This window comes from Podarcis raffonei, chromosome 7 (genome assembly GCF_027172205.1).
Source record: "Podarcis raffonei isolate rPodRaf1 chromosome 7, rPodRaf1.pri, whole genome shotgun sequence".
Classification (NCBI taxonomy): Eukaryota; Metazoa; Chordata; class Lepidosauria; order Squamata; family Lacertidae; genus Podarcis; species Podarcis raffonei.
This window is the reverse complement of record NC_070608.1, coordinates 90,152,457-90,175,821: the sequence shown is the minus strand read 5'-3', so window position 1 is coordinate 90,175,821 and position 23,365 is coordinate 90,152,457. Positions and strand designations below refer to the sequence as shown.

Here is a 23,365-nt window from a genome sequence, read left to right as displayed (position 1 = left end):
TATTAACTGATGTAAAGGAAAGGGGTGGATTTGCCCTGCCAGACTTCAAACTCTACTATGAATCAGCAGCATTTTGCTGGTTGAAAGACTGGCTGCTTCTTGAGGGCACAAACATTTTGGATCTTGAAGGTTTTAACAATGTATTTGGGTGGCATGCATATTTGTGGTACGACAAGGTGAAAGCACACAAAGTTTTTAAAAATCATATTGTCAGGAGAGCACTGTTTAATGTTTGGACTAGATATAAAGATCTATTGGAAAATAAAATTCCAAGGTGGTTGTCACCAATGGAGGCTAAGGCTCAGAGAAAACTTAACATGGAGGCCAAATGGCCAAAATACTGGGAAATTTTGGAACAAGAAGGGGACAGATTGAAATTGCAGAGTTTTGAGAAATTGAAAGATAAAGTGCGAGATTGGCTTCATTATTACTAGATAATGGAGGTTTACAATTTGGACAAGAAAGTTGGTTTCCAGGTGGAAAAATCTAAATTGGAAACAGAATTGCTAGAATCCAAAATTAAGACTTTGTCAAAAATTTATAACTTGCTGCTGAAATGGAATACTCAGGATGAGACGGTTAAATCTGTAATGATTAAATGGGCACAAGATGTTGGACATAATATCATGTTTGCTGACTGGGAACAGTTGTGGACCACCGGGATTAAATTTACGGCATGTAATGCCTTAAGAGAGAATATTATGAAAATGATATACAGGTGGTACATGACCCCAGTCAAGCTTGCAAAAATCTATCATTTGCCCGACAACAAATGTTGGAAATGTAAGGAAAATGAAGGTACATTCTTTCACCTTTGGTGGACGTGCCCCAGGATTAAGGCTTTCTGGGAAATGATATATAATGAATTGAAAAAGGTATTTAAATATACCTTCTTGAAGAAACCAGAGGCCTTTCTCTTGGGCATGGCTGGCCAAGTGGTGCCAAAGAAGGACAGAACTTTTTTTATGTATGCTACAACAGCAGCAAGAATACTCATCGCAAAGTATTGGAAGACGCAAGATCTACCCACTCTGGAAGAATGGCAGATGAAACTGATTGACTGTATGGGATTGGCAGAAATGACGAGCAGGATCCGTGACCAGAGAGAAGAGTCAGCTGAAGAAGATTGGGAGAAATTTAAGGACTATTTACAGAAATATTGCAAAATTAAGGAAAGTTAAATGGTGTTGGATTGAAATTGAGTGGTTTCGGACTTCCGGTTAGCGCCAGCGATTAATGGCGGATTTCCCTCGGAGCTCCGAGGGAGGTCTGCTCCGCGGGTTCGGGTCCTGCCGCTACGGCGAAGCGGGGACCCTTAAAAATCACAGGAGCGGATTCCTGTGAGCTAGAAGACCCGGCGGGCACCTTTTGCGCCCCCCCCGAACCGCAAAAGAGCCTTTTTAAAGGCTTCGGAGCGGCGACGGGAGAGCGGCGCGGTGCTGAGGGTCGGATACAGCCCGTGGAGTGAAGCCGCATCGCCATGATCGGAGAGCGCTAATTTCTTCTATGGAATTCGGACTAAAAGCAACTACTCGTGAGTAGGATGAACAGATTGGATTTATTAAAACTGTATTAGTAAAAAATCGGATCTATCACGGGAAAGGTACAAAAAGGAAGTCTGCCTCTCCCTGCTGTAAAGATTTTAAACAAAGGAACTGTAAGCAGCAACTAAAGATAAGATCTTTTATAAAATTGAAAATCTACCGTTTGAAGACTACCCCCCCCCGTCGGGCAGGTGCGAAGGGGAGGGGAAACTGAACTTTTGTGTGCCTGCAAGAAAGGTACGACCCTAAAGGGGAAAAGCTACTGCTGTTTTGATTTTCTGGAGTCGGACTGCCTGGACAAGGGAATTAATGAAGGGCTGTCAACGCACTAGGAAAAGTTGTTACATTAACTCTGCATAAGATACATTACTTCAGGAGAGACTTTAAATACAAAATAACATTTTAAACAGTTTGAAATTGTGGCAAACTGGAAAAGGGACTTTAACAAGATACAAAAATAAATTGTTATACCCCCTAGTGGACGTTCTTGTTACACTTCTAATTGAGCCAATACAGTAAAGCTGAGTGGAAATTTCCCTTAAGAAACGAAAGTAGAAGCCTGGGAAGTGACCTTGGCTTTGAATGAGAGTGTTATGGATAGAGAGAAGGGGAAATTTGAAGAGAAAGCAAGTTTGAAAAACTTAACACCTATGGAAAGGGAAAGGTTTCAGAACGAGACAGGTTTAACGGTGGCTAAGAAAGTGAAATATTTGGGGATAAATATGACAACAAAAAAATTGAATTTGTTTAAAGATAATTACGAAAAATGCTGGATAGAAGTGAAAAAAGACTTGGAAATTTGGACGAAACTGAAGCTTTCCTTGTTGGGTCGAATTGCAGTTATAAAGATGAATGTATTGCCTAGAATGTTATTTTTGTTTCAAACTTTGCAGATTGTGGATAAGATGGATTGTTTCAAGAAGTGGCAAAGAGATATTTCCAAATTTGTCTGGCAGGGCAAAAAGCCCAGAATAAAATTTAATATATTAACTGATGCAAAAGAAAGGGGGGGATTTGCCCTGCCAGATTTAAAACTTTATTATGAATCAGCAGCTTTCTGTTGGTTGAAGGAATGGCTACTACTTGAGAACACAGATATTTTGGATTTAGAAGGGTTTAATAATATTTTTGGGTGGCATGCATATTTGTGGTACGACAAGGTTAAAGCTCACAAAGCTTTTAAAAACCATATTGTCAGGAAAGCATTATATAACGTCTGGACAAAATATAAGGATTTGTTGGAAAATAAAACTCCTAGGTGGTTATCGCCAATGGAGGCGAAGGCCGTGAAAAAGCTTAATATGGGGCTGAAATGGCCGAAATATTGGGAAATTGTGGAACGAGAGGGGGACAAATGGAAATTGCAGAGTTATGAGAAACTAAAAGATAAAGTGCGTGACTGGCTTCATTATTATCAAATAATGGAGGTCTTTAAGTCAGACAGGAAAAACGGCTTTCAGGTGGAAAAATCAAAACTTGAGACAGAATTGTTAGAGTCCAAAACTAAGAACTTGCTGCTGAGATGGAATACACAGGATGAAACAGTTAAATCAGCTATGATCAAGTGGGCACAAGACATTGGTCATAACATTATGTTTGAAGACTGGGAACGGTTGTGGACCACCGGTATAAAGTTCACGGCGTGCAACGCCCTAAAAGAAAATATTATGAAAATGATTTATAGGTGGTACATGACCCCAGTCAAACTTGCTAAGATCTACCACTTGTCTGACAATAAGTGTTGGAAATGTAAAGAGAATGAAGGTACATTCTTTCACCTCTGGTGGACGTGCCCAAAGATTAAGGCTTTCTGGGAGAAGATTTATAATGAAATAAAAAAGGTATTTAAATATACCTTTCCGAAGAAACCAGAGGCCTGTCTCTTGGGGATGGTCGATCAGATGGTGTTAAAGAAGGATAGGATATTCTTTATGTATGCTACATCAGCAGCAAGAATACTGATCGCGAAGTATTGGAAGATGGAAGAACTACCCACCGTGGAAGAATGGCAGATGAAAGTTATAGACTATATGAGACTGGCAGAGATGACTGGCAGAATCCGAGACCAGGGAAAAGAGACAGCGGAAGAAGAATGGAGGAAATTTAAAGACTATCTTAAGATACATTGTAAAATTGTGGAATGTTGAGACGTTGTGGATCTGGAAAATATGAGGTTGAATGCTGTAACCATTATGTAATATGAAAAGAAAGGTTAAAATTTATTTATTAGAAATTAGGGAAGGATTTGTTGATCAAAATTAATTAGAGATTGGAATGCAGTAAGGGGAGGTATGAGGAGGTCGGGAAAATCTTTTATGAAAATAGGGTTTGAAATTATACATGTGGTGTTCTTTTGTGTTTTGTGTGTGTGTATGTTTTTGCTGTGATTTGTGTTTTTATAATTTGTGAAAAACTAATAAATATTTAATTTTAAAAAAAAGAAATTGAGTGGTTTCTAGCTGTAATGATATAAAGGAATATAGATGGGAAAAAAGTGTTTGAAAAATAAGGTATTATTATAAGCTGTAATGCTTTAAGTGAAGGATTTGCTGAACAAACAATTTTAATTGGGATACGAGGGGGAGAAGTATGAGGAGGTCTGAGAAATTTGTTATTGAAAAGTATGATTTATGAACTGCATGTTTTTTTTAATGTTTTTGTTTGTTCTGTTTTTGTTTGTTTGTTTAAAAAATGGAAAACTTAATAAATATTCTTTAAAAAAAAAAGATACTGCAAACTACAAACCGATTAGAAGAAGAAGAAGAGTTTGGATTTGATATCCCGCTTTATCACTACCCTAAGGAGTCTCAAAGCGGCTAACAATCTCCTTTCCCTTCCTCCCCCACAACAAACACTCTGTGAGGTGAGTGGGGCTGAGAGACTTCAAAGAAGTGTGACTGGCCCAAGGTCACCCAGCAGCTGCATGTGGAGGAGCAGAGACGCGAACCCGGTTCCCCAGATTACGAGACTACCGCTCTTAACCACTACCCCACACTGGTGTAGCAAACTTTACACAAGACACCTAACAATGGAAATTCCACAACTGGATGGAACAAGAAAATATACTTTGAGAGGAGCAAGCTGGCTTTAGGGAAGGCCGATCCACTATTGACCAATGCCTAGTATTCCATCATCTCATTGAGAAGTACTCCTCCCACAACACAACCTCCCTTTATGCTGCTTTTATAGATTTCAAAGCAGCATTTGATTCCATACCCAGAGCTAAACTGTGGAAAAAACTGGAGGCCACCTTAATAGATAGACGTCTACTCCATCTAATTTGTATGCTACATGCAGGGACCTCACTTAATGTAAAATGTAACCCCTGGGGCCATCTCACCAATGCCACTGGAACCAAGAAAGGTGTCAAGCAAGGCTGCATATGGCCCCCACTCTTATTTAATTTCTACATCAACTCAATGGTGAGCCACCTCCATAGCACAAACTTTCACTTCCCAAAACTTGCTGGAAGACACATCCCTGTTCTGCTCTATGCAGACAATGCAGCAATATTTTCAAGAACACCTATTGGCCTCAAAAGAGCGCTGAGAGCACTAACACAGTACTGCAAGGAGGACCAGCTAGAACTCAGCTATCAGAAAACTAAGATCATGGCATTTGCCAAAAGGCCTATGAGCCACTCCTGGAGCATAGATGGCTATAAGATTGAGCAGGTCTCCTGTTTCAAATATCTGGGGGTAGTTTTTCATTCTGCTGGCAGTAGGAAAACTCATGGAGACTATGTTGGTGTTATTGCTCAGAAGAACGCATCTTCAATCCTTAATTTTTTTAAAACAAGAGGTGGCCACTATATACCTGCAGCACTCAAATTATTTGAAGCCAAGCCAATAGCACAACTTCTCTATGGTGCCCGGCTGGGCCCCTTCTCCAATTTTGTACGACTAGAAGAGAGTTTGGATTTGATATTCCGCTTTATCACTACCCTAAGGAGTCTCAAGGGACGCGGGTGGCGCTGTGGGTAAAACCTCAGCGCCTAGGGCTTGCCGATCGCATGGTCAGCGGTTCAAATCCCCGCGGCGGGGTGAGCTCCCGTCTTTCAGTCCCAGCTCCTGCCCACCTAGCAGTTCGAAAGCACCCTTAAGTGCAAGTAGATAAATAGGTACTGCTTTATAGCGGGAAGGTAAACGGCGTTTCCGTGTGCTGCGCTGGTGCCAGCTCGCCAGAGCAGCTTCGTCACGCTGGCCACGTGACACGGAAGTGTCTGCGGACAGCGCTGGCCCCCGGCCTCTTAAGTGAGATGGGCGAACAACCCTAGAGTCAGACACGACTGGTCCGTACGGGCAGGGGTACCTTTAAGGAGTCTCAAAGCGGCTCACAATCTCCTTTCCCTTCCTCCCCCAAAACAAACACTCTGAGGTTGAGTGGGGCTGAGAGACTTCAGAGAAGTGTGACAAGCCCAAGTTCACCCAGCAGCTGCATGTGGAGGAGCGGGGAATCAAACCAGTTCACCAGATTACGAGTCTATCGCTCTTAATCACTACACCACACTGGCTCTCACTACACTAGAACCTGTACAATCCAAATTTCTAAGATCAGTCCTTCAAGTCCCAAAATGTGTCTTTAATGTCACTCTGAGACTAGACAAGCTTCACAAAAGTGGAGGCTAGAGTGTGGGTGACTATACTCAACTATTGGCTCAGACTATCTCTATTTCCCCTTGGCCTTGCCCCACTAACTATGAGTGATGATTTTCAATCCACATGGAAACAGGCAGTGGCAACTAAAATCTCATCCCTGGGCTTCTCTCCAGGTCTTCTACTCAGCATGGGATATGATCAGGTGAAACCACTCATTAAGCAATGTGTAGCAGACACACAGCCAATTGGATCTAGCCAGTACCCCAACTTTTATTGCCAATGAATCCATCAGATACTCTGCCTCCCCCATGGCATATCTAACTAAAGTCCCTAAGCATCGGAGGGCCTTTACCCTGGCACGATGTCACGCCAGGAAGATTGCTTACTCCGAGAGACAATGCCCCTGTAATTCTGGACAAACAGAAACAATAGAGCATGTGCTTCTCCAGTGCCTGCATTACAGAGACATTCGTATTAGCCTCATATACCCACTCATCTCCCCATAAGTACCCAGGGTGCACAGGGCAATTCTATACCTCCCTGCTGCTTTCAGGTATCAACCCTGCTACAACATACAAGTTGCCAGGTTCTGCATAGCAGTGCTCAAAATTTGTCGAATGATGACCTGTGCCACAAACTAGATTTAATGAACACTCATATTGGAGTGCTTTGTAAATTGATAGCCATATCCTTTTATATACTAACCTTGTATGCTCTTCCACAGCCGATTAATGCTCTTAACCCTTCTTTTAGCTTCTTATAGTTTTAATATATATACCTTCTGTTTTAATAATTTCAGCTTTCCAAAACGTTTTACAGATTTTTAAATGATTGTACCCCGCCCTACTTATGCTGGTCTATGACCATAATAAAGATTTGATTTGATACATAGACAAACACTATTACTGTCTCCCAATTAAAAGAAAATAATATTTGAACCTTATAAGGGTCTCCAGCTCTACTGTATTCACAGCTTTCCTCTGGTATAACATCAGGTGTTCTTGATCTGCTGTGGCCACAAACTGCTCTATGAATGTCAAGACATGAGCAAATCCTTCAAATGTCAAAGATTTTCTGCAGAAATAAACAAATGCTATTACAACCTATTAAAATATTCACATATAAAACCAAAATGGGCACACAACTGTAAATGGGGAGGGAGTCATATTTGCTTATTCATGTGTATGACGTATTTGCATATAAAGAAGAAGGTGGGATCTTCCACTTAAAATCAGGTGAATCTTCCTTCTCCTCCTTTGGTATAATAAAACAGAACAGTCTCCATTTTCCACTTTATACATGAATGGGGTGTACACAAATCTGTCATATCTAATTTTTCACATAAATAAAAAGATTTTGAAAACTTCATGAAACAGTATGAACACTTTAAAAAATAATAATTACAATATGCACTGTGTGCTCATGGTAATGAATGTGTTGTATAAAATGACAATGGGATAACTTATTCTATCTTCCATATATTCATATTTTTGAATGGAGCTAGCACTTTTGATAAAGAGCAGGAAAGTTGGAATGGATCACTTCATTTCTAGCACACACCCCCAATCTTCTACAGTACCTTTAGATTCATGTGTGCATGAGGACTGGCCCAGCTCTTGTTTCTAAACTATAGGGCATTATCACGTTGTGAGCTTCCAGCCCATGAAGCAGAGCAGAGGCAGAGACACAGTGTCAAGATGTCATCATGCACACTGGGTATCCCCACCTAAGAACATAAGGCAGCCTTACTGGATCAGACCAAAAGTTGATCTAGGGCAGGATCCTGTTTTCCTAGTAGGCAACAAAATGCCTGTGGGGCGCCCACAAACAGGACCTAGGTATTAAAGCAGTCTTCCTGAACCTTGAGATGATTTAGACTACAATTCCCATCAGCCCTCAGGTTTCTGTATCTGACAGCAAACACTGTCCTGATTTTATTATTAGAAATTGTGACCCTTTTAGAATATTAGAAGTGTAGAGTTGGAAGGGACCCCAAGGGTCATCTATCCCAACCCCCTGCAATGCAGGAATCTCAATTAAAGCATCCATGGCAGATGGCCATCCAACCTCTGCTTAAAAACCTCCAAGGAAGGAGAGCTCTCGATCTCCCAAGGTCAGCTCGAATAGTTTTTCCTGAGGTTTAAGTCAGAATCTCCTTTCTTGTATCTTGAAGCCATTGATTCGAGTCCTAACCTCCAGAGCTATAATACATTAGTGTATTGCTTTGTCTTCTTTAAAAATAGAAAACTTACCTCATGTTCAGATCAGGCACTGAATACATCTCAAATGTAAGTTTTAACAATGAGGCAGTGAGCTGCAAATGATAGCTCAAACAACTTAGCATTTAGCCCTTTCTAATTTAACAGTACCCAAGCATGATTGTATTTTTATAAATCTTACACCTATATAAATGGACAAAGCTAGTGGTTCCCTACAGGTATAAAATATTACTGGAGAGATTGGAGTAAGTGATACCTCTATAATGATGCAAATTGAAGTTTAAGCTTTTTAACAATGGGGAATTGCTAATCCTTTTACAGAGGTGTAAATAGCTATTCAGGTTTTTATTTCAGACTGCCTGTTTTGTTTCCACATTCAACAGCAGAACTCCACAAAGCAAAACACACAGCTAGCCTATAAACTGTTCAACAACAGCAGCAGCAACATTCATTAGCCTTATCAAGGTTTTTGAAAAATCTGTAACTTTAATATATATTGCAAAATACACACACGAAATTGTAAAATATTCTCCCAAATTGCTAAACTCTACTGCAATGCAATTCCACAACAGTGACTAAGAACAGTGGAAAATGAAGATGGTGCGGGAGTGACATTTTCAAGTTTAGACTTAACACACATTGAGGCAGTGAGAACACACAGGCAGTTCAACAGGGCTTTTCATTGCACTGAAGTCTTACAAAATCTCTATTTCAGCTAGCTCGCTCCCTATTGTGCTCCTCCCTCTGGGTGGTCTTTCCAGGGTGCCACTTGAAGGGAATACATTAATAAAAAGGAGGGGAAGGAAGGGACACATAAATAAAGAAAAGCAAAATGGATGACATGATGCAGCAGGCTATGGATCAGGGGTCAGCAAACAAGGGGTCTTTCTCTTTTACAGGTTGCTTCCTGGAAACAGTCTGATTAAGCTGACAGCTTGAATTATGTGTTACATTTTGTAATGCACAATCCATCTGTGCTAAGTCCTCTTGAATGCAGCTGAAGCAGCACAAGCAAAAGGTCTCTGCCTTGTTCCTTCTTAAACATGAGCTTGAAATACTCATTATCTTTCTAAGTGCTAAATCCAAGAGGCTGAAGTTTTTAAGGCTCTAAATGAAGCACAGGTTAGTTATGGGAACTGGCAAAGTGCTGGACAAGACTTTCATTTAAGAGTTTGACAATACTGACATGTAGCAAATTTCACAACTCCCTGAACTATCAAATTTCTTTCTGATTTCTTATGGTGGATGGTGGAGACCTTAATAGAAACAGATTGATAACTACCAGAAGGCACTATTTAGACATCTTGTAGGAAGCTCAGAGCACAAAACTTCAATTTGTGATTGGGGGAGGTTGGAAATCTGGATGTACTGTTATGTACTAAAACAAATGGTGAAACATAAAAGAAATGTGCTGTGAATAAAGCTTAAAATCATTTTATTTATTTTTTGGGGAAGGGGAGCTAGTCTAGGTCTAAAATACAAAGTGAATCCATTATCTGTAGCAACATACCACTTGAACTGAACACAGAATCTTCACTTACAATAAAGGCTGATTATGCCATTTTCTTCACAAAGAGGTTATTTTCAAATAAGGTACAAAATTATGCTATGTGTAAAGATGACTAATTACATTTACCATATATTTCCATGTATTGGACGCCCCCATGTATAGGACGCCCCCTATTTTTGGGGACCCCAAATTAAGAAAATGGGAGGAAATTGCCCTGACTTGTTGAAATTTTAGGAGGGGAGGATTGCCCAGAGGCTAACAGCCCCATGTGTCTAACAGGCCGCCTATCAGCTGTTCCTTTGCCGGCAATCGCTGAGCTTTGGGGGGGGGGTGCAGATATGAGCTTTGGGGGGGGGGAAGAGTGGTGAAGCTTTTTTTTTCAATTACTTTTACCACTTCTCGCCTTTCCCGTGGAGCCTGCGTACAGTATTCTGCTTGCCTCCTCCCACTCTGCCCGCCCTACTGCTGGGAGGGAGGCTGTAGGAAGTCCGTTTTTGCCGTGTGGTGTCTTCATGCGGCTCCATTTGTGTGTGGACGGAGCAACGTTACACAGGAGGAGCGCAAGGCGCGATGTTTAGTTGATGTTAAAGGTGCAGACGGAGGATATTACTTCAATCGCCATGCTCCTCCTGTGTAACGTTGCGCTGCCCGCGCACAAATAGAACCGCACAAAGACTATGATGCATCACAAATACCATTGGAAATTCCTCAGTTTTAGCACTTAGTCAGAAAATGAGCATTTCTGGTTGCTTAAGAAGAAACAAGACAGAGTTCAGACAGTTATATTGTGGTAACACATGCAGGGGGACTAGGCAGGATGGAAAAGGCATGTAGAGTGACCAGAACTAAGCAAGAAAGCTTGCAGCTACTTGGAGACCCAAACCAAAAGGAGAGAATCTGTCTGTTGCCCAGAAAAGGGTAACATAATAGTTTCAGCCACATCTCTGCAACCTTGAATGACTTGCCACAAGGGGCAGTGAAACAACAGATCACTTTCTCTCAATAGTACCATGTTTGCTGGAAGCGTAAAACTGTGACATCAAGCACAGTTTTATTGCTGGAAGTGAACAAGGTTTAGGGGGAGGTTAAACAGCTTGAGGATCAGTGAGAAAGAAGGCAAAGTGGCAAAACCTTCCAATGATGTCGTGCACACCTGCGCTAAAATATCATTAGAAAAAATGTTCCAAATGGTGTTTCAACTGAAAGGAATGAAGAAATCAATGGCTTGGTTTTACCTTATTGTGAGACTAGCAGATGAGCCTCCACTTGAGCTATAATGACATAATGCTTGTGAACATGGATGTTCTTCCTCATTATATGGTGTGCTGCAGCCTAAATCCTGTAGTTTTAATGGTTTCCCTTCTTCATCCTCTTCACTGAAAGAAACAGTAAGGTCACTACTTCCACCTGAACTTCCACCTTCTTTCTCCTGTGCATTTTTGTCCATCATCAGACTATCCTCAGGAGCTGTAACAGAAACTTAACATTAAAAATAATTACAAATACAAATAAATTACAATGAAAATATTAATTCAAATTTGATAAGTTGTATATATCTTTCAGTTAAAAATACATCCCCAAACATAGGTCATAACTGGCTACTTAAAAAATGTTAAATCCTGTGTTTTCAAAAAAGGAAAGGTTGAAAGCAATATATAGTAAAATACATAAATATACTGTAATGTCAAAGCCATTCAAAATCTTCATCACCAAGTACAAAAGTAAATAATAAAAACAAACCCATCTCACAGTCTGTCTAAAGAAGAAAGTTTTAGAAATATATACAATTTTTAAAAACTGTACTGAAAAACTCAATCAATGGAAAAGTAGAGACCAAAGGAGATTGTCTTCTGTTTGTCTGCTGGAGTCAATTCCACCAGCATATTTCACCAATGATTAGTTTTCCTATAGAACAATCGAATAAGACCACAAGGCCTCTTGTATACTTTATACTTCTTATGTTAGCCACTTTGAGTTTTTCTTTCAAAAAAACAGGCTAGATATCTCTACCACAGAAACTAATGAAGAAGAAACTACAATCAAGAACCTACAGAGAGAGAGAAATCAGTTATAGCACTGAAACGTTCAATGAAAATCCAATTTAAAAATCATGGAGTAAGCAGACAGACAAAAACAAGTCTGACTTCCATTCCTGAACAGCAAGATCAACAGTAGTGGAACTGGGTGTTTAGAGAGGCCAGGTAACTGTGTGCTCCTGCTGAAAGCCCCTTGAAAGGACTGTCAAGTTAAATTCTTTTCCACTACAGTATTGTGTTCCTCAGAAAGTAATGAAGACAACAGGACAAATATTTCCATTCAAGAACATGAAAGAGATCTAGAAAGCTGCACCCAAAAAGTAAATAAAGGACATAGGTCTCTTGCATGGACTCTCACTACAGTAGCTCAGGCAGTAAACAAAACTTAATGCAAGCAATAGATAGCCCTCAATGTGTCCCTGCCATTGTTAGTATATAAAAATGCAGTTCCTTTGCACCTGCAGATAATGCAGTGATGGATACCATTGTAAAAATCCAACTAGGCAGGAGGAGAGCTATTTCCATTACACACATCATCACTATACCTGGGAATTTTGCTCTTGAGTGCTCATTTCCAGAAACAAGCTGCTCAGGGCGACACACCAATAAGATCGGCCGTTTAGATCCTTGTTCATTTCGTACAGAGTACTCATGTGTCAGTATTTCTTCCAACGATTTGCAGGAACTGTCACTTTTTAAATCGGTGGTTCTGTTCTCTGGACTTAATCTTCCATGTAACAGGGAGTTAAGTTCAGGAGACATTTTGCTTTCCACAAAATTACTACTGCAATTATTTGTCTTGCTTTCTACTGTTAAACAGCAAGTTCTTTCATTCTCATATGATACACTGGATGTGACTGGCGTTTCCTTGCCCATCAGCAGATATGTCTTTCCATCTATTTTGTCAGACTTATTTGAGCGCTGTAGATCACTATTAGTTCGTACTACACAGCTGTCTGTCACATAACTGCTCTGTGATGGTTGTCTATGTGAATGTGGGTCAGAAATTGAAAAGCTCTTTGTGAGCTCAGAAGATTTTGGCGGCACACTGAAATCTTCAACGCTTGAGACAGCTGACATTTGGCGTCCCATAAAGATTGTTGCTGTATGATACAGTCCCCTTGACATGGCTGTCCTGCTGTTCATTCCTGTCTGTCTTACTTCTGGCACCATCTGAAAAACACAGTTTGAAACCAGAGTAATTTTTGTTGTTGCGGATGGGGATTTTAAAATGAACAAGGTGTTATCCATTTAAAATATATGCACACACCTGCAAGGCTCTCTTATAGGCACAATCAAACCAGATGGTCTCTTATGTAAACCCCGCTGAAATGAGTTGGAGAGCACAAGAAAACATCCCAGTGAATTGTATCCCACTCTTTTCTAAATGCAAGTACTGTGTACAGTTCTACACATTGCCAAGTACTTTGAATCTTGGATCTTCTGCATGCAAAGCGGCTGCTCTACCATTTGGCTGACAGTTTTGACCATATTCTCAACTGTGTTACAAATAGTTAATTGGTCACACTAAAGTAAGAAGGAACAGTGGGAGAAGGTGACAGAATATCAGAAAACTTGCATTTGTATATGCAGGTTTTTCTCTCTCTCCCCCCAAACATGTAAGCTGGCAATCACCTGCTCACCAGGAACAAGCATTAACTATTTCCAAGAGAGAACCAGATAGACAAAGTCAAGTATGTAAGTGTGGTGGTTATGGGCAGAGAAAACTAGAACCAACTGCAGGCATAGGGCTCTCTGAATCTTTTTGAACCAAAGTTGTTGTGTCTTTCAGCACATTCAGTAGATTCTGAAGTAGAGGCTTTGAGGTCAGGACAAAGGACTTATGGGCACAACTAGTTAATTCAATTGAAATAAACAGAATCTATACAGTTCTATTCATTTCAATGGGACCTATGCAGAACTTCCAGTGAATTATACCCACCATCTACCACTATACAGATAACTACAGTACTGGCAGATATCTATCTGTTCCCTAGTTCTGAGTCACAAAGGCAATCAAGTAATACATGAGCTTCTGCAACATTCTGAAACCAAGGTTCTGCTTTCAGGTTTACTACTGGGAGGATGGCCCTGCACAATTTAATTTATATGAAAATGCACAAGATGGCATAATCCACCAACCCATGGCCCAATGGCTACTAAGAAGTCCATCAAGGCCCTTCCGGTAAGCAGTCCATCAAAAGGATAGGCAAAGATAGTATGATTCCCAACCCACTGGGCTAGAGGACTGTCAGCTGTAGAGAGTTGACATCACCCTCACAGCACATGCTCCATGTGAACTGTCAGTTGTTCTCTGGGTTGCTCTGGCTATTTTGAGATTGTGTGTGGAATTAATAGGGGAAATGCTGATGATTTTACTTCCCCACATCTTTTAAAAAGTTATATTATTTGTAAGAATTTTCCAGTTAACTTGCAACCTCTGGCACCCCTAGAAAAATTGCTCCTGGGAATCAGGGATTCTCCAGAATAGGGAAACGCAGCTTGGAAGTGGAATCACCAACTCTCTATCTGCAGTCCGATGCATGTGTGCAGGCTCATTCCACTTGCACATGGGCCAGTTTGGCTCTCAGCCACTTCTATATAGAAACATCACGGTTGTTCCTTGTCATTTTTGTGCTGCTGGAATTTTTTTAATGGATTTGATACTCTGGGTGTATATTGGGCCTTCTTAGGGGTTATGTTTGTTTTCTGTTTTCATTAATATTTAGTGGCTGCCTTTAGTTCCTTTGGAGAAATAGGTGGGACAGAATTTTTAAAAATAAAATAAATGAACACCTTATGACTGCAGTACTATAGTGCCCCATATTATAAACTGTTGTTATAGTTGCCTGTTTATTTTTTAATTTACTTCCAGAAGGTAAGTAAAGAAATGAAGAGGTACCCATTGCAATAATTTATGACACGGGGTACTAAAGTACCATGGTATTATAAGGGTTCTAGTAGTTCTGATATACAGATATTTATGTAAGTAGGTCTGCAATGAAATATAGATTTATTTAAGATCAAAAACTTCAAGGACAAATATTTTAAAAACAACACAGGAAAATTAGTATTTCAGAACTCTATCACTATCGCTTCCTAAATATCTGAACATTGTAGAAGGCATACTTATATAGGTCAAGGCTGGTGAGGTTCATTGCTCCATGTATATTTTAAGAAGGGCCTAAATTCAAGGTTTTTCCACCTTTTTAATCTACTGTGAAGGAAAAACATCTATAAACTCAGATTAACGTCTGCTAACGCAATGAAGAAAGAAAAATGAAAACCTTCCTGATACTATTAAACACACACACACACAAACACAAAATAGTGTTGCCTCTGTTTCTTTCCTGATAAGAGTCTTAAATACCAAACAGTTAAATGCATAATAACATTTACTGGCAGCAAGACAGCCTGCTTAGCTGATACATAAAGCAGGTAAAAGGAGAAAAAGTTAATTTCTTGGCTGAATGATTCCATCGGTAGCTATAGGGCAAACTAGAAAGTCTTTTAGCAAAGTAGCAGTTGATTCTTCTATCAATCTGCAGCACACATACTCTTCCAAGGAATGCATTAAATATGAAAATCATATCCTGTTATCATCTGTTTCCAGCTTTCAGCCCAGTAAGCTTTCCTTAATGAATGCTGTAGCCTAAGGGACAAGCATGCTGTTGGCTTTTCTGAATAATGGAGTGATGCTACCCATTTTGGCTTATTACAATATCGACTAGCTGAGGGGGTTTCACACATAGTCACAAGTGACTACTCTTGCCAGCATGCTCCAAGTTATTACAAGATGTTTTTAGACATTTCATCTAAAAGAGCTTTCCTGCTTTTAGGGAAGAAAAACAGCTCTGGTCTTGAACTGTATCATTTATATGGAGATAGGAGGAGGGATTAGAAGGCTGCACTACTGCAGATATATAGCAGAATATATTTGAGTATTTCTCGTCTGGCTTTGTCTGTGACTGTTGTTGTTGTTTTTCTTCTTTTTTGGCGTCTTTTGGAAGGGAAAAGTCAAAATTATAAATGCTAATTTTGGGGGGCTTAAATTTAAATATTTGGCATACATGGGGGGGGTGATAGTATTTTTAAATTTCACAATGAACATTTGTTTCTTTTCCAGCACTATGGCACGATTTAAACTGCATGGCGGAAGTAATTACACAAGAGGTTTGCAAAATATATTTTTTACCTGAATAAAATAAAAGCCTCTAACAGCTCCCCAATTAATAGACTACAGATCTGTTCCAGCCAGAGCTACTTCCCAGTCCCATTGATTTCAGAGGGAGAGACTTAAACATGCCTTTTTAACTCCACCATTGAAATGAATTTAGATCACAACCCAGCTACACTGATGACTTGTGGGGCCAGTATTTGGTTGGTGCATAGTTGCCTCTCTGCCAACGTCTGTGGAAAGGAGTGCCACCAGCTGGGTGGCTCTGCCGCAACAAAGGCCTCAGCATCACCCAGTTGGTAGCCAGCAAAATAGCTTTCAAACAGGATAGGGTACTGGTGGCTTTGGACTTGCTGGAGTCAAAGCACAGAAAACACATTCAGGGGGGGGAATTCTTTTCAATGGCTCCCCTTGCCTTCTGCTCTGGTCACACAAGGAGGCAGTGCTTGGGATGCAGTGATGGGTCCATTGCTCTGCTCCAACCCACTTGTCCACAGTCCCAGTTTGGATTGCTTTGCCCAAAGTGTTTAGTTCTGGTTAGAACCTTTTAGAATATTTTTACTTACCTGGTGTTTCATAACATCACTCTTATTGCTTTTTGAAATATTTTTTCTCTCAGGAATCTGCTCTCTCTTAAATCCTCCTTCATACTCTGCCTAATATATAAAAAAGGCATCATAAATTAAGATTCAGGCTGTGATCCAGCCAAACCTAAGTATGCTCTACTGATTTCACTGAGGAAAGGTAAAACCTATAGTTTTCCACTGCAATCAGATTGTAATAAATATACAGTAGGCAGTGAAACAAATATTAAACATATATATTAAGCATTCTGAACAGAATTCTCAAAACATTACTTATTTACCCTAGCAGTTTACCTGATTAAAGTTTTAATGTAGTTGAAACATTTTATCTATTTACTGTTGTATTTGTCTGATGATAAACTGCACCAATATGAAATCTGAACTAGATGAAAGGCATGTTTTAAAATGTAAAACCTTTACGTATGACACTTCATTCAATTCAAAATACAAATGAACTGACAATGCATTTCAACACATTGCAATATTACTGTATTATCTTCTAATTCATTTTGTAACATTTGTTATACTATCTTTGTAGTCTACCATGGATACACAACTCATATGTCACAAGAGTTCTGTGTTCCAGGTGGCATATATGGAAAAAGCTAGTATTGTACAGATTGTATGGCAAAAAGAAAATAATGGTAACTCTGATATCAAAATAAATCCCAACAAAAAGTGAGTGCTGATGGAAGAGAAACCAAAATGGAATGGTAATGTGGTTAACTCCAAAACAGCACAGTTCAATCTGTCAAACAAGCTTCTCATAAAGACCACAACAGGGTCAGAATCCACTGCAGCTATTCCAGAATGCTTCAATAGCCAGTAAAAATAAAAATCACATACTACTTAAGAAAAAGCAAGATCATAAGAAATTGTAATAAAATGCTGGGAGGTGTTTCCTCTATTCTTTTGGATCTAGTTACATGGGTCAGGGAACCAAAACACCATATATTTAGCAAATAGGAACATGAGCACAGAGCCTCAATAGTATATAGAGTATTCAAGGTTCTCTGTACCCTCAACCCTCCCTCATTTCCACTTTGGTTCACCGCTTTACTTATACAGCAGGTCTGCATTTTTCACACAGCAAGCAATTTATTCTAAAAAAGGTTTTAGGGCTGATTTATATCAAAGTGTGGGTACACCCAATCTGTTTTCATCAAAATCATTTATAGTTATTAAAGTACAGTATATAATACCTTCAGCCTCTGAAGGCACTCTGATCTTGAAGCAAACTTCTGAATTTGAGCTTCAATGCAATCAAATTCCTTCAACAAGTCTTGGTTTCGGAGCAAAGACTTTTTCTGACGCTCACATATTTCTTCTAGGTATTTTTTTAACTTCCTGTATTTCATTTTAGTTCTACACAAGGAGTGGGAAACAAAAAGAGAAACAGTTCCATGTTGTGCATATGAGCTTATTCTTGGAAGAGAAATATTTACCTAGGATTCTGACAGGAATCCTGCCAAAAGCCATCATTCATAGAAAAATCCACGAGGGAAGAATTCCAATACGATATTTACATTTTGCTCCTTTTCATTTTAAACACTCATATCAATTTCCTCAACAAAATGTCCAAAGCTACAATTATGAAATTAAAGTTCCTATTTTAAAAGTAAGGGACTGATCCACTTCAAGTGGAGTGCCCAGAGGATTTATAAAGGGCTCAGTACAACCCTTTCCGTTCCACGTACTCATGTGCATGGCGAGTGCAAGCTGCCTTTACAGAGACTGAGAGATCCACGCATGCCTTCCATAGCCCCATGTAGTCCTCCATCTCTGGGCCATTCAAATTCTGCTGCTCCAGGAAACAAGTACAGCAGTACCTCGGGTTAAGAACATTCTGGAAGTCCGTTCTTAAACCAAGGCGTGCTTTCCCATAGAAAGTAATGGAAAACGGATTAATCCGTTCCAGACAATGAAAAGCAACCCCTAAAACAGCAAGTAGACATGAAATTTACTATCTAACAAGGCCATTGATTCATAAAATGAAAGCAAAGGACCAGGCTACAATCTACTACCCAGTATAAAAACCCTTACTGCAGCAGCGGCGCCAGCATCCTGCCCACGCCGTCCTGTGCCCTGTGAGGGAATGCCATGGCAGTCACTTCTGGGACCGAGCCGTTTGCCGTTGCTCTGGGGCCCGGAGCAGCGGCTGCGAGGGCAACATCCAGTACTGGGGGAGGGGTGGTTGCTGCAGCAGCACAGCCTTCGATGCTGCTGTGATGGTGGCAGCAGAGGGACTAGATGCCAACGTCCCCCTTCTGTGCTTCATTGCCGGGGAGAAGCAGCGACATCCCTGCTCGGCATGGCAGGGCAACGTTCCCCTTTTCCGCTTCAACCCTTAGCCCAGATCCTTGAGGAATGGCATCTTGTTCTGGAGGACAGCACCTCCAGGAAGGGCTGGTGGGGAGGAAAGAGGGAGCCCATTCCTTGCCTGAAACCCCGGGGAGCCACTGCCGGTCCACGTCAGTAACAGTGCGCTCGGTGGAGCCGCCAGGCCGATTCATGAGGAGGTCCCTAAAGGCAGCACACCTCGGGGGAGAAGGAGGCCCAAGGCGAACCGATAATCTCCACTCCCCGGAGAGGGAGGCGTGTGCAAAGCAAAAGGAAACTCAACCACGGACTCCCCTCCCTTCACCCTCCCCCCGTCTCTATCTGCCGTGGGATCCTAAGGGCAAGTGACCCCCTCCCGCCTCGCCCGAATAATCACCCTGGCCACCGCGTGTCCCTCTCCAAGTCCCAACAGGGGTCTCTCCAAAGCAGCTGGCGTCCCTTGTGCGTCTCTCTCTCTCCCTCTGTCTTCCCCAGCGCTGGGTCCCTCTGCTGCCGCTATCACTGCAGCATCAACATCCCCCTTCTCCGCTTCTGGGTGACGCTGCCATGGCCGGCGCTGAGTGACAGAAGGCCGTGCCGACAAAATGGAAGTGCACCCCCAAACGGAGTACGTTCATATACCAAAAAATTAAAATTTAAAAAAAAATACACCACCTGGAACATTCATTTCCAGGTTTGAAGTGTTCATAATCCAGAAAGTTCGTTAACTAGGCTGTTCGTAACCCGAGATACCACTGTACCTTGATGGTGCACAAAGGGAGCACACCCACAAATGAACTACACTGAGATCCTAACATTTGTTAATGGTGTTTCAAATCACTCTTTAATTCAAATCAATTAAAGTGAAGATCCACCCTCACCGGGGCGCATACAAAACTATTCCTCCCAAGACCACTTTATCCCTGGGGTAATCTGTCAGCGGCAGCATACCCAAAAAGTGGGGGGGCAAAGCCACCTCTCTCCCTCTCCCTCCAGTTTGCATGACACTGTAAGCCAAACAACAGTGTGGGCTCCCAGAGAGCAGCTTGCAGCTCTTTTGCTCCTCAATCCTTTCTGCTTCTGTACTTCCAAGGTCTGAAACCAGGCTCATGGTTAAATTGTCTTGGCTACAGCTTGTAGCTAGCGTATATACACACATATACATTCAGGGCATTTTTTTTCAGACGAAACTCAGCAAAAACCCAGTTCCAACACCTCTCATGTGGGTGCCATTGCCGTTATAAGAGAACAAGGGAGGCGCTCATGATGAGTTCCGGCATCTCATTTTCTAGAAAAATAGCACTGTATATACTGAACCCAGGTATCACAGCAAATCAATTTGCCCTTCCCCCCAAACTTGCCCTTTCCAGATCCTCTGGCTTCAATTAAGTTATTCCTTTTTGTGCATATTTTATTCCTCCTTCAGTAATTCACAAAATCACTGCAGCAACGATTCTATCAATCCCTTCTCTCTCTCTCTCTCTCTCTCTCTCTCTCTCTCTCTCTTTGTATTCATTCCAAGGAGGGAAGTGAGGGAACTGGGCAGCTGGCTGTCATTCACCATGAAAGGAAGATGGGCAGGCCGTGGGGTAAGGGCAGGGACCAGGCTGGGTTTTCTTCTGCTGCCTCTAGCGAAGTGAGGTTATTCTGGCACTTCCAGCATTAGAGCAGAACAAGCGGAGGCAAAAGGGAAGACAGAACAGGGAAATGCCAGCCAGAGGGCCCCAATGCGAAAAGCAAGAGGATGCAGTATCAACCTTTGCTGACAGATGCCAATCAGCATTGTTATGTGAATATTAATTTTAACCAATTATAAAGTTTTTCAAATATAAAATTATAATAAATTAGGATTTCCAAAAATTGTAATAACAAGAATTAGTTGTGAATCAACCAAGTTTTACTTGTATAAACCACTTCACAAGCTGAAGTCATCAGAAATTGAGAAAAAAATACAAGCTCTAAAAGTAATAAAACCATTTCTACAAACTAAAAGCAATAAAAGCATTTCTACAGACGTACAATTAATATTCCATAAATGACTGAGTCACACTTCAGGAAAAGCTTGCTTAAACAAAAACATCTTAGGTACCCACCCAGACATCATGAAGTTATGTGCATGCCTTATTTCAGTTGGTAACTGATTACAGAGGGCTAGAGCTACAACACTAAAACTCTGGTTTCTGGTACAAACTAAATGCACATCTGGTGCATGTGGTACTCTCAGCAGAGCCCCATCTGAAGAGTGCAGTTGCCAGGCAGAGATATATGGGGGGAAAGAGGTAACCTGGTCCCAAGCTGATTTTAAATACTAAAAGCACAATCTTGAATGGGCCTGGTAGTACTTACTGGCAGCCAGTGCAGCTCCCTCAGCAGAGGCATGATATCGTGTCAATACTATGTAGTCACAGATCCATTAAAATAAATTATCAATAAAAAATAAAACAATGCAAAATCTGCTTAAGCAGACTTACGTGCGGGTATCACATGTGGTGTATTCAAGCACTTTTCTTTCCAACTCCAACCTCTTTGTTTCACTAAAAGTACAGAGTGATGAAGTTATTGTACAAATGGTACACTACAAATCACTTTTCAGTAAAGAAAAGGAAGATATTTTACAGGTTTCAGAAGAGCTAGACACCCAAGGAACATTATTTTTTCACTGTGAATTCCAAGCCATCAAGAATCATTATCATTATTAATCAAACTGCTTTGATCCTAATCTATCTGAGGTAGCAGCTATCACCGGAACAACTTGCCTCTTCTGGAGGTAGATACAGGATTACTAACTCTTAGAAAGCACACCTTAAAATGATGTAGGAAATCAGTCATTTGTAACATTTGGCCACATGGCAGGAGGAATAACATCATCTAATGCTTACAAGGATGCAGAAACAGACATATGGTTAAAGTACTCCCTACTACATGGCTAAGACAACTGGCTTCCCATGCATGCACCACACATAGGATTCTAACACAGCCTCCATCCCATTCTCCTCCTCTTACAAAATATCTTTAACACACTGAGAGTAGATACTGGCTGTGGCTCACTAACAATGTGGCATAGTGGTAAAAGTGCTTGACTAGAACCTGGGAGACCAAGGTTCAAATCCCCACCTAGCCACAAAGGCTCCCTTTGGGCCAGTCACCATCTCTCAGCCTTGCTTCCCTGACACGGTTGTTGTGACGATGACACAGGAGGGGAGAGAAGTATGTAGTCCACCCTGACCTCCCTGGAGGAGCAGGAGGATATGAATAAATGTTAACAACAACAACAATGGAACACTTGGTGGTAAATCTGGGTTCATTCATGTTAATGCTGTAATTGTATTGTATTGTTAATGCTGTTAATTGTAATCTCCTTTGAGCTTCAGAAAAGTAGAATGTAAATTGACAACATTAGAAATACTAAGAAATAAATTAAAAACATGTTGAGGGTGTCTCCCCATCTGCTGTCATGGTTAATAGCAGTAAATATACACTTATCAAATAAAACCCACCTCAACACTTATCTTAGGACAAACACATTTAAACAAGTATTTCACTGTTCTTAGATGTGAAGATTGGCACTAGTAGATTCCTGACAACCTTATAGAACACAGTTTTTTATAAGCCTGAAAAATCTACCTCCCTTGAAGGTTTCTGTGAAGCAATTGGTTCAATTGCTTCTTTAATCTTTTATATGGACGTATTTTCTTCGATATATTCAACCAATGGTGCTGTCAGCATATTTAAAGGTGACCCTTCCCCAAACATCTCAAAGAAATCATACAGTAATCTATTAGAGCAATTCTGCCCATAAATTATATCCAATATGTAGGAACAGCATCACTCCAAAAAAACCCTGCATTGGCAAACTATAACGTTATGTTAGTGGAAAAATACTAAACCCATCTAGTAATACCCTTGCCCCAATTAGAAGCCACTGGTAAGATAACTTTTATATCATCAAGACAGCCAGCAAAAGAGGAAAACTGGGGAGAGTTTGGAGCATCATTAGGGATAAACAGGCCATTGCTAGAATCCTAGTTCAATCAGTGATCCTACTGTCCCCTCCCAACACAGGTGCAATGTTATACCTGCAAAAGAGATGACATAAGTTTAAGTATTCTCATTAGAGTAAATGCAGAGTGCTGAATTACCTCCCACCCTTCCTCTTTGCCACCATAGCTACAAAAGGTAGGATTTCAACGAACCCTGCAGCCAATCACAGCACAACACAAGGTTATAAAACCACCCATGGAACATAAATGCAATACAAAGGCACACAACATAGAGCTACAAATCTCTGCTCCCATATCTAGTGTGCTATGAGCACATAGTGAGGGCTCTGATAATGGGAACTTCAGTGATGTGGCTTTTTGCACGCTCAACAGCTAGG

General features: G+C 40.8%; 1 protein-coding gene across 12 annotated transcripts in view; it reads right to left on the bottom strand.

The window, feature by feature from the left end:
* KIZ (kizuna centrosomal protein) overlaps window positions 1–23,365 on the bottom strand; it is a 69,536-nt gene that overhangs the window by 37,227 nt on the left and 8,944 nt on the right. For 8 of the 12 annotated variants that reach the window (XR_008331654.1, XM_053397493.1, XM_053397496.1 and 5 more), the window contains 6 exons: window positions 21,459–21,521; window positions 17,871–18,033; window positions 16,651–16,740; window positions 12,453–13,080; window positions 11,107–11,350; window positions 7,082–7,216 (listed from right to left, as the gene is read on the bottom strand). Coding sequence is in view for 11 of the 12 variants with exons in the window: in XM_053397493.1 (XP_053253468.1) it covers window positions 7,082–7,216; window positions 11,107–11,350; window positions 12,453–13,080; window positions 16,651–16,740; window positions 17,871–18,033; window positions 21,459–21,521 (1,323 nt within the window). In the remaining variant the exon portion in view is untranslated. Of the gene's footprint in view, window positions 1–7,081; window positions 7,217–11,106; window positions 11,351–12,452; window positions 13,081–16,650; window positions 16,741–16,962; window positions 17,046–17,870; window positions 18,034–21,458; window positions 21,522–23,365 lie in introns of those variants that run through there. The other 4 variants (XM_053397492.1, XM_053397495.1, XM_053397489.1 and 1 more) reach the window with 3 other exon arrangements.